Raw genomic sequence first — 11,345 nt, 5'->3', positions numbered from 1 at the left:
CTTGTGCGTCACGTGAGATGATACACATTGAAGAACAAAAGGCAAACTTCTACGAAGTCAAGGCAAAGGTAATACAAAAATATGCACAATTCTAGCTTAATTATAAGACTTATATAAATGTTTTGAAGGTAGAACAAGCAAGCATATAAGCTTAGCCTTCTCTGCAGTTCATATATAGGCTATATCTTATTTTTAACGAATGTTAGACTAGCTGACTTAATAGAAATGCAATGTGTTAGCTTAGCTAACCAAATGCTGTGTCTGATATTTTCTAAGCAATAAGCTAGCTAGCAAGGGAGCTAATATTAGACTAGATAGCCTACATTTACTAATCAATTTAGCCTACATGTATTTTCTTAGCTATTAACGGAGCAAGGCTAGCTAACCAATTGCCATGCATGTGTTCTCAATCAGCTCTATTGGGAAAACGTTTGATGGAAGACAATGCCAAATTCCACCAGCTGAAATGAAATAAGGACAAAGGTAGGTTTTTGTTAGTTTTGTTATTAACCAAGCCTCGCGTCCAGACTTCAGTGCATTGCTTCGCAAACATACACGTGTTGTTAGCAATGTTAATTGGTTCACAGTACAAGAAGCTAAACTGGAAGCAAAGACCGAGAGGGATAACTGCAAACGAGGTTTTCCACGTAAGCCTTTCAGTAATTTCGGTGTGAAATTTATTCTTGTAATGTGAACCAATGGACATTGGTAACAACGTGTACGTTTGCGAATTTCTGGTGTTAAAAGTTGCCTTTCATGGCCATACAATGCAGGGAAGCATGACGTGATGAAGTTAATGCCAACGCTAGTATACCATTTTATTTCAAAATCATTTTGCCATAAATATTGTGACGTTATTCAGAATACACTCGGATATCAATTGTTTTGTTTATTGTAGTATTTGAGAGATTAAATTAGTGTATTTCGTCAGTAGCAGCATGTAACAATACTGGAAAGTTGCTTCAATAACATGAGCATGACTTTGACCAGTCGAATGTTGGCAGATGTCATTAGTAATATAATCTTTGAGTGTTATGTTGTGTACAACGAGGTAAATATAAATCACTAATGTAGGTATGATGACAAAGCAGCTGCACGCGCCTAGCATTCAGACTGAAAATCGTGTTCCACGCTGCGCAGTGCTCTGCCTATGCATATGCCAAAACATGTACTCCTCTCCGCCTGGTGGGAATATATTTGTCCATCTCCGTCTTAACGAAGGGAGGCTCTGCTCATCAGTTATTTTCACCCATGTACCATAGACCTGGTGGCCACTCCATCAAAAAAATGCCACTTTTCATAATTTCATTGTAAAGAACTAATAGACACCATCTGTTCAAATTTCATGTGAACATCTAATAAAATGAAGTTACAAGTAAAAATGTGTTAGACGTTTTCGGTCACACAACCTCCATTAGACTCCATGTGTTATATTATCCATTCTGCAGATAAAATGGCGAGGAGGAGGGTAAGCCCTCAGACTGTTGCAGAACTACATGCAGTCAGTAGGACAGTCCAGACTGCCATGTTGGATGTTCAATACATAAACCCCACCAAAGGCAAGTGTGTCTCTGTAGTCAGTATTAATTTGTATTTAGTACTGTAGATATCTGCTTGGGATATTTATATTACATGTGTTATAGGGGAATTGAGGGTTCTTTTTGCAGCCTGCACTATGTTGCCAACATGGGCAATACCTTTTTTTTTTTTTTTTACTAACTCCTACTTCTGTGAACAGGCAGGGGTGTATTTGCCTTGTCACCTTTTCAGAAGGTAGACTTTGTTGTTGAATACAGAGGACAATTTATCTACTTAAAGGAATCAGAGAGGAGGAGGAGGAGGATATACAATACACAATGCTTAGTCTTCATGTTCGACTTTATGTGGCATGGCAAGAAATGGTGGTAAGCATGTACTGTATGTTGGGTGTTAATTTCTGATCCTGGGACAGTAGCTTCCAATAATCAGTATCTTGGCCTAATGTCCTGCTTGACTAAGTCATTGTGACACTTTTTGTCTCTTTTGAAGCATTGATGCTGCAATGGAAGATGGCTCATTGGGAAGGCTGGTCAACAATGATCATGTTCATCCAAATTGCAGAATGAAAAGGGTATTAGTTGGGGGAAAGCCACACCTCTGTTTGTTCGCTGCTAGAGACATACACAGGGGAGAGGAGATTACTTACGACTACGGAGACAGCAATTGGCCATGGAGAGAAAAGGTTTGTCAGTGACTATGGATGTGCCTCTGTATATGTTTTATGTATTATATTTGTCAACATCTTTTGACCGACTGCTGCCTACAAGCTGTGTAGCAAATACTTCCAAACATGCCATTGAACTACTCATGCATTGCAGGTTTCTGAATTACTGGTTCTAATTCATATTTTAGGGTGGTGGAGACTCTTCTGACATAGCCGTGGAGAACCACATTTTGCCATGCAGCTCCAACCCAGTGGTACAACAGGAAGAGGTTTCACCCCTCAGCTTGCAGGTAAGAATCTGTTACCAGACATGGATTGTGTTTAGATACTTCTGAATGAGGTTTAAGACCACATGATGGGGTAATGTCAGTTGTGAGGATTAGTGGGCTGGTTTGCTCAGATGTGGTTCTTGCTTACACACACACAGTCTCAGGTGCAGCCTTGTGGGGTACCTGTACCCATCCCCCACTCAAAGTTATTGATAATTCTGGTGACACACACTCTCTCAGGTGTAGTCTTGTGGGGTACCTGCACGCAGCTCCCATTCAAAGTTAATGATATTACAGGTGAGACACACTGTTTCAGGTGTAGTCTTGTGGGGTACCTGTACCCAGCCCCCACTCAACGTTACTGATAATACAGGTGACACACACCATCTCTGGTGTAACCTTATGTGCACCATGTAAAAGATAGAATGCAGAGAAGGACGTGTACTTGGGCAGCCAAACTCTGCTAGAATGTAACCTTGTTAACACAACCCACATGCTTACAAGCAATTCTTGGATCACTGACTTTACACTGTACATTGACTGCACACTGAAGTGGTGGTGCTTTTTAAGCAGTTCTTTTAACACAACACATGCTGAGAAGTACATCACAGCTCAATATCACATGTGGGCCATACACACATAGTGAACATAAGTTGATAAAGTATGATGCTCTAAATGTATACTTGAAATAAGGCTGATGTTAATGTTCTTCAGGGTTGTATTTCTGCTAAAACAGGAGGTTGGGTATGACTTGGTGTGCTTGACTGATTGAGAGCTAAAATGAGTTGCTCACTGGCCGATTTTCAACCCAGTAGAAGATACATGGTACTGTATAGCTGTTGTGTCGTATGGTGAGTGCTACACGTACCAGTTGTGAATTACTGGTTCTAATTCATATTTTAGGGTGATGGAGACTCTGACATAGCCGTGGAGAACCACATTTTGCCATGCAGCTCCAACCGAGTGATGCAACAGGAAGAGGTTTCACCCCTCAGCTTGCAGGTAAGAATCTGTTACCAGCCATGGATTGTGACAAGACATGCTTAAGATGACTCTGATGATTGCATTAACAATTTTGCAGCGACACCTAAAGGCTCTGGTAATTTAATTCAGGATGCTTGCATCTATAACAGATTCAGTCTGAACCTTCCATTTGACCCCTCCCAATTTGTTTTTGGTTTGATTGGAAACGTCCAGTCTTTATAATCTGAATTCCTTTTGATGTTTTAGGGTGGCAGTGGAGACTCATTTGTCAAGGATTTAGAGACTAGCTCCTCTGTATGCAGCTCCAGTGTGGTGTTGCAAGACAAAGATTTTTGAAGAAGCCAAGTTCAGCTTGGTAAACTACTCAGACTCCAGCGAATCAGCCATCAGTTCCAGCGCTATGAATGAAGATGTTCCCCCATCCACCATAAAGGTATCTTTGTCCTTTCTATCAACTTAAGTAATTTCAGCAATAGCGACCTGCCACTAAACACCAGACACAACCGCTTTTCAACCTGTCACTATTTTGATAGAATAGAATTTTGAAGTGCACATTCACTGTTTCATTATGTTATTTATTTATTTATTTTAACCGCAAAAGATTTTCAAATGCATGAAAATGAAATGGCTTGGGTGACACAGCACAAATGCCAATCCACTTTCAATCAAATCCATTTTTATTTATATAACTCATTTCCTACTTGGAGCACTCAAAGCCAAATCAAGCTATTCACTCCCATGTACTTATAAACATGGAATCTCATGGTAAAAACAATATGAGTCAAGGGGAATCATGACATTGTATTTCCATATGTGTATTCTGCCTGTTCTTTCCATTCTTTTATTAAAAAGTGGCAGGCCTCTATTGTATCCGTTCCACTTTTGATTTTGGCAGCTTCCACCTAGCCAGGCCAGCCACCCCATCCTACACCAACATTTGATTCCAGCAGAGGCTCTGGACCCATGCCCATAGGGTCTCGTTTATACAAGTTATTTTCTAAGTTTTCCTCACGGTCCAATCAAATGATTGGATTTTTAAAAAAAAATAAAAATAATCGACCTACAACTAGCAAGACACTGCCATCCTAACCGACATGACCCTCTGACAAATTTGAATCATGTTTTAAAATTTGTATGTTTTAGCTGTGGTTACTATTTGGTGACTGCTCACCATTTTCATTATCAGGGTTCTCGCCAGCGCTTTATATGGTTGCGGCCCGCTACGCTAAAATTTCAGACCGCAACGGTAATTTCCCCCCGCTACGCTAAATTTTTAATATAGCGTAACGGTTGTTTTCAGTTGTTCATCACCATCGCCAAAAGTTTTTTTTTTTCCTGCGCACTTGAGCAGTTTTCAAGGTGTCAAAATCAGCCTACGTTTGTTAGGAAACCCATGCCTGGAAATCAGTTCCGAGAGAGAGAGAGAGAGAGAGAGAGAGAGATCCTGGCGATAACTTTCTCTTGAACTGGACTTCGGTGAATGACAATGGATGACGGACCCCCTCGCAAAAAAAGAGACATTCGCTCTTTCTTCACAGTTAGAAATGTAAGTGCACCACTTCTACAGGTTTTCCATCACGCTTGAAAACTTAACCCAAAGCCCTTTGATGAATGAAAACGTCTACTTTGTAAGCAGGTTTAGCAATATGACAGGGCGCACGTATCGGATGATTAGCGCTAATTTACTGGATCCCACTGTGGCTAACATTAACACACTGGTAATCTGCCTGCATGCCATCCATCGTTATATTTCTTTAAGGAGACAGGCACAAGAGAGGTTGGAGGAGATGAAGGAAAGGACATAGGAGGCAGAGGAAAGGAGGTAGCAGGTAAACGGGCAGAGGATGGAGGGAATGGCTAGGAGGAGATTAAATGTCATTTAATAGTTTTAGATTATATATTAATTATTTATTAAGGGGGCTGGGTGTATGTTATGCCTGAATGAAAATGCAATTTGTTTTTTTTTTATTTTTATGTGCTCAGGCATTTCTTAATTTCTTAATACAATAAAACATTCATTATCTCTTTGGTTGTGTCTGAGTTTACATATCTTTTGACAACACCCTTTGTAGTTCAGTGAAATACAACAGTAGGTAACACATTGCCAAGATCCAAAGATGTAACAATTTTCCATCAAGGATATACAACATAAAAAATGCAATTTATCCCCTCCAGGAACGTCAAATATGGCCAATTTTGGGCATGATTTTTCAAAATCTCCGCACCATCCCCCCGCTCGGTCGCTACGCTCCCTCGCCATAACCCATTACGCTAAAAAAAAATCCTGGTGAGAACCCTGATTATACTGAGAAACTGATAATGTTGGCAATTGGTTGTATTATTGATCAGTTTAGTATATGATAAGCAAGCACACTTGCAAATTAGAGCATTGGAGTATACAGTATATAGGCTAAATAGCTGCATTTTCTGTTTGCACTGTAATACTCTGATAACATGTAGACCATCATTAATTCTGGTCCTAGAGAGCTACTTATCTTGAAGCTGTCTCTTCAGTCCTAACCGAGCTCATCTCATTCATCTTATCACCTGCTTGCCAGGTCCTTAATTACTTAAATATACATGTGTATTACATGATATTTTGAAGGCCTGCACATACAGTAGCTCTTCAGGACCTGTGTCGAAGATCTTTGATCTAGATTCAATCGGAATAAAATTTCATCTTAATGATTAATCTAAGCAATACAGATCAGTAACTGTTACTTACAATATATAATACATTGTTCAAACTGTTTTCAATTCTGTTTATTGAAGAGCAAAGAGAAGATTCCTTTTGGGCTTGATCTTTCTGACTCCAGTGTGAAACATGGAGATGATGAACAAACGATTGTACCAAGGCTTAGGAGAACCAAAAGCATCTTTGTAAGTCCCACCAACAAATGTGTCGGTCATTGCTGCCATGTACTTTATATACTTTCAGGGTGAAATTGTGTTTACTTGAGTGGTCAAGTGATTTGTAAAGTTAACTGTATAACAGGTTGTATGTGTACCCTCCCTGGAGCGTTTCAAACACATGATGCCATAGAGTACATATTTTTTCCCCCTATTTTTTAACACTTAGTGGGTAGTAGGGGTGTATGAAAGAAAGGAAAGGGGGGGCGGCAATCGGGACAAACAGACACTGCATTAACATCTCCTTGATTGGTGTGACATTGCTTTCCCTGCTTGGCGTGGCACTGTTTCTACTGTTTTGTTGCTAAAAAAAAAAAAAAAAAAAAAAAAAAAAAAAAGAAGGTGTCAAGAACAGTCCAGAGCCGCCTTATAGATCCTTCTGATACCTCTGGTAGGCAGAACCAGCCAGGTTGCGTTCATCAAGTGAAACACGGCCTCATTGTGCTTCGTGTTTGTATGGGCACATGAATGCCCAGTGCTGCGAATGGTGCTGTAAAACGTGTGTCCTTGTAACATGACGTCGTCTTCTGGAAACGGTATGAAAACGCCTGTCTACAGACATCGTTCTTGCTACGGAACCTTTTAGAAATCTTGGTAACATGTGTAACCCAAGTCTTGGGTGAGGCTAGTCAGGTCATTAGTTCTCTGCTGTGCGTTAAGGTCACAGCACGTTGGTGTCCGTGGGTACCGACTGTTAGTGCGTTAGAGCCGCTCGTTCGGCAAAATGACATCGCTCAGCTCGGGGTAACATCCACCCTTAACGTGCTGCATATCGTATCGCACTGCAGAACTATTGAACAACGCTGCCTGGCTGGTTCCACCAACAGCAGGCTGCCTTCTGTTAAAGGGACAGTACAGGTCATGATAAACAAAATGGTGGGAGTGGGAGAATTGTTAGAATGAGGAGTGTATTTGTGTTGTGTATCTTAACTGTTTTAATTATTTCTTGAAGATGAAAGAACATTCCTGATGGATCTGAGGAGCTTTTTGACACTAGTCCTGATAGTGGAGAAGAATATGTTCCAGCTTCAAGTGGGGAAAGTACCGATGGTACAGATGGAAGCATGATCTGTGAAATATCACCACCATCCTTGTTGGAGGGGACTCTCAATACTCCATGTCAAAGCAGTAGCAAGAGCAGTGTAACAGATGTCTGTGCTCCTGACTCCACATGTTCTCCGAGCAAGGAATGTGGAGAAAGTGCCTCAGTATCCATTCCTGCTGTCAGAAAGAAAGAAGATGGATCTCGGCTGTATAACAAGAAAAGTTCTGTCTGTATTGCGGGTCTTCTTTCCTAAAAATCTCAAAGCATTTGGAGCGTAAACACAATTAAAGCCGCAAGCAGCCTCGACGGGCCCTCGCGCCAGCGGCCAAGGGGGGCGGGGGCATGCGTCCCTGCGAAATACCTTCCACAGCTTCTTCGGCAAGAGACATAACCACAAGGTAGTGGTGTGAAGGAAAAGCATTATGGAATTATTTACCAAAAACCCATGTTGGAGCAATTGCGTCGGCCAAAAACAGCGCCCCCCATGGACGAAAATCCCCAAAATGTGGTATACATGACATGGGAGGTAGTAAGAGGGTGGTCGTGAAGTTTGACCAAATTTGAGGAAAGATTGGATTTTTTGCCCAAAAATAGCGCCCCCAGTGGCGAAATATCACAGAAATTGGGTAACATGTCAGAAGCCCAATGAGTGATTTGCGTGTGAAGTATGAGCAGTTTTGAGCAATTAGAAGATTTATGAATTTTTAAGCATGTAAAATTTTGCAGTGAAAATTGATTGACGTATAACTTCTGAACGGTTTATGCTACGTGAAACGTATTTAGAAACTTTTGTCAGCCATGTCTGTAGATCATGTGTATCAATTTTGGTGACATTCCTATGAACGGTCTAGGAGGAGTTGCGCCGTGTTCGTGGCCATGCATTTCGCACAAAAGTGAAATTACCTCACTTCCTGTTGGGCGTGGCTAATGCATTGGCATTACATTTTTGTCCGGCTTACTGAGATACATATGCGTACCAAATGGCATGCCACTACTACAAACTCCATGGCAACCAGGCACCTTAATGCGGGAGGCCAAAATCACAACGAGTTAGGGGGCGCTATAGAGGCCCTGAGGCCCGCCTGGATCTGGGCTTCTGGTTCTCAGTAGCGGTGGCAGTCTAAGAAAAAGGAGCCAAATTTCGTGCGTTGTCGACCATGGCAAGCGCCCCAATAAGGGTCTTGTAAAGAGTTTGCTTGGCAAGTTTGACAGATCAGAAGCTGCAATATCATTTTTGCCATAACCAGCACCCCCAGGGGTGAAAGTGCACAAAATTTGGTGTAGATGTCAGGTGAGCTATGAAGAGTTTGCGTATGAAGTTTGATGACAATTGAGTAAATAGAAGATGAGATATAGATTTTTGAAGAATAAATTTTTTGGTTTTTCCCATGTCAGTAGGTGGCGCTATGCTGTACATGAGCGATTATGAGTTGGAAAAATAAGTGTCTACAACAGCAACATACTATCACAAGGTAGTGGTGTGAAGGAAAAGCATTATGGAATCGTTTACCAAAAACCCGTTTTGGAGCAATTGCGTTGGCCAAAAACAGCGCCCCCCATGGACGAAAATTTCCAAAATGTGGTATACATGACATGGGAGGTAGTAAGAGGGTGGCCATGAAGTTTGACCAAATTTGAGGAAAGATTGGAATTTTTGCCCCAAAATAGCGCCCCCAGTGGCGAAATATCACAGAAATTGGGTAACATGTCAGAAGCCCAATGAGTGATTTGCGTGTGAAGTATGAGCAGTTTTGAGCAATTAGAAGATTTATGAATTTTTGAGCATGTAAAATTTTGAAGTGAAAATTGATTGACGTATAACTTCTGAACGGTTTATCCTACGTGAAACGTATTTAGTAACTTTTGTCAGCCATGTCTGTAGATGATGAGTATCAATTTTGGTGACATTCCTATGAACGGTCTAGGAGGAGTTGCGCCGTCTTCGTGGCCATGCATTTCGCACAAAAGTGAAATTACCTCACTTCCTGTTGGGCGTGGCTAATGCATTGGCATTACATTTTTGTCCGGCTTAGTGAGATACATATGGGTACCAAATGGCATGCCACTAGTACAAACTACATGGCACCCAGGCACCTTAATGCGGGAGGCCAAAATCACAACGACTTAGGGGGCACTATAGAGGCCCGGAGCCCCGGCCAAGTTTGGGCTTCTGGTTCTGAGTAGCGGTGGCAATTCTCGGAACTGGTGCCAAATTTCGTGCATTTTCGCCCATGGCAAGCGCCCCGAAAATGGCCCAACAGCGGAGAAAAATAAAGAAGAAGAAGACGACGGAAGAAGAATAATTAAAGCCGCAAGCGGCCTCGACGGACCCTTGCGCCAGCGGCCAAGGGGGGCGGGGGCATGCGTCCCTGCAAAATACCTTCCACAGCTTCTGCAGCAAGAGACATTACTCCCACAATGGCGACAAAGCACAGAATTGGACACATGGCAACAATAGGGTCTCGTACATCGTGCGTTGTCGACCATGGCAAGCGCCTCAATAAGGGTCTTGAAAAGAGTTTGCTTGCCAAGTTTGACAAATCAGAAGCTGCAATATCATTTTTGCCATAATCAGCACCCCCAGGGGCGAAAGTGCACAAAATTTGGCGTATATGTCAGGTGACTTATGAAGAGTTTGCGTATGAAGTTTGATGACAATTGACTAAATAGAAAATGAAATATAGATTTTTGAAGAATAAATTTTTTGGTTTTTCCCATGTCAGTAGGTGGCGCTATGCTGTACATGAGCGATTATGAGTTGGAAAAATAAAAGTGTCTACAACAGCAACATACAATCACAAGGTAGTGGTGTGAAGGAAAAGCATTATGGAATTATTTACCAAAAACCCGTTTTGGAGCAATTGCGTGGGCCAAAAACAGCGCCCCCCATGGACGAAAATTTCCAAAATGTGGTATACATGACATGGGAGGTAGTAAGAGGGTGGCCGTGAAGTTTGACCAAATTTGAGTAAAGATTGGATTTTTTGCCCAAAAATAGCGCCCCCAGTGGCGAAACATCACAGAAATTGGGTAACATGTCAGAAGCCCAATGAGTGATTTGCGTGTGAAGTATGAGCAGTGTTGAGCAATTAGAAGATTTGTTATGAATTTTGAAGCATGTAAAATTCTGCATTGAAAAATGATTGACGTATAACTTCTGAACGGTTGACCCTACGTGAAACGTATTTAGCAACTTTTGTCAGCCATGTCTGTAGATGATGTGTATCAATTTTGGTGACGTTCCTATGAACGGTCTAGGAGGAGTTGCGCCGTCTTCGTGGCCATGCATTTCGCACAAAAGTGAAATTACCTCACTTCCTGTAGGGCGTGGCTAATGCATTGGCATTACATTTTTGTCCGGCTTGGTGAGATACATATGCGTACCAAAGGGCATGCCACTACTACAAACTACATGGCAACCAGGCACCTTAATGCGAGAGGCAAAAATCACAACACGTTAGGGGGCGCTATAGAGGCCCTGAGGCCCACCTGGATCTGGGCTTCTGGTTCTCAGTAGCGGTGGCAGTCTAAGAAAAAGGAGCCAAATTTCGAGCGTTGTCGACCATGGCAAGCGCCCCAATAAGGGTCTTGTAAAGAGTTTGCTTGCCAAGGTTGACAAATCAGAAGCTGCAATATCATTTCTGCCATAACCAGCACCCCCAGGGGCGAAAGTGCACAAAATTTGGCGTATGTGTCAGGTGAGCTATGAAGAGTTTGCGTTTGAAGTGTGATGAAAATTGAGTAAATAGAAGATATGAGAGAGATTTTTGAAGAATAAATTTTTTGGTTTTTCCCATGTCAGTAGGTGGCGCTATGCTGTACATGAGCGATTATGAGTTGGAAAAATAAGTGTCTACAACAGCAACGTACTATCACAAGGTAGTGGTGTGAAGGAAAAGCATTATGGAATTATTAACCAAAAACCCATTTTGGA

At 41.8% G+C, this 11,345-nt stretch overlaps 1 protein-coding gene across 2 annotated transcripts; it reads left to right on the top strand.

Moving 5' to 3' along the window:
* Window positions 1–8,279, top strand: LOC132899944 (histone-lysine N-methyltransferase set-1-like). Of its 2 annotated transcripts, XM_060941988.1 has the most exons (10): window positions 1–68; window positions 415–483; window positions 1,449–1,563; window positions 1,743–1,904; window positions 2,029–2,221; window positions 2,392–2,493; window positions 3,376–3,474; window positions 3,703–3,889; window positions 6,229–6,336; window positions 7,319–8,279. In XM_060941988.1, exons 3-8 carry the CDS (start codon window positions 1,454–1,456, stop codon window positions 3,790–3,792), a joined length of 756 nt encoding a protein of 251 aa, XP_060797971.1. In that variant the 5' UTR covers window positions 1–68; window positions 415–483; window positions 1,449–1,453; the 3' UTR covers window positions 3,793–3,889; window positions 6,229–6,336; window positions 7,319–8,279. The 2 variants fall into 2 exon arrangements, with proteins under 2 accessions (XP_060797971.1, XP_060797972.1); XM_060941989.1 differs by lacking the exons at window positions 6,229–6,336; window positions 7,319–8,279 and adding an exon at window positions 4,843–5,163.
* Window positions 8,280–11,345: the final 3,066 nt, after the last annotated feature.

This window comes from Neoarius graeffei, chromosome 16 (assembly GCF_027579695.1).
Source record: "Neoarius graeffei isolate fNeoGra1 chromosome 16, fNeoGra1.pri, whole genome shotgun sequence".
In the NCBI taxonomy this organism is placed as follows: Eukaryota; Metazoa; Chordata; class Actinopteri; order Siluriformes; family Ariidae; genus Neoarius; species Neoarius graeffei.
The sequence above is the reverse complement of the archived record's forward strand: the minus strand, read 5'-3'. Positions and strand labels throughout refer to the sequence as shown.

What these genes read in the sequence shown, in the direction of transcription:
- LOC132899944 (XM_060941988.1), top strand. Translation starts at nt 1,454, where the DNA reads ATGGCGAGGAGGAGGGTAAGCCCTCAGACTGTTGCAGAACTACATGCA. An exon ending in TGGCATGGCAAGAAATGGTG is followed by an intron (nt 1,905 to 2,028) that starts GTAAGCATGTAC and finishes TCTCTTTTGAAG; the next exon opens with CATTGATGCTGCAATGGAAG. An exon ending in ATTGGCCATGGAGAGAAAAG is followed by an intron (nt 2,222 to 2,391) that starts GTTTGTCAGTGA and finishes TTCATATTTTAG; the next exon opens with GGTGGTGGAGACTCTTCTGA.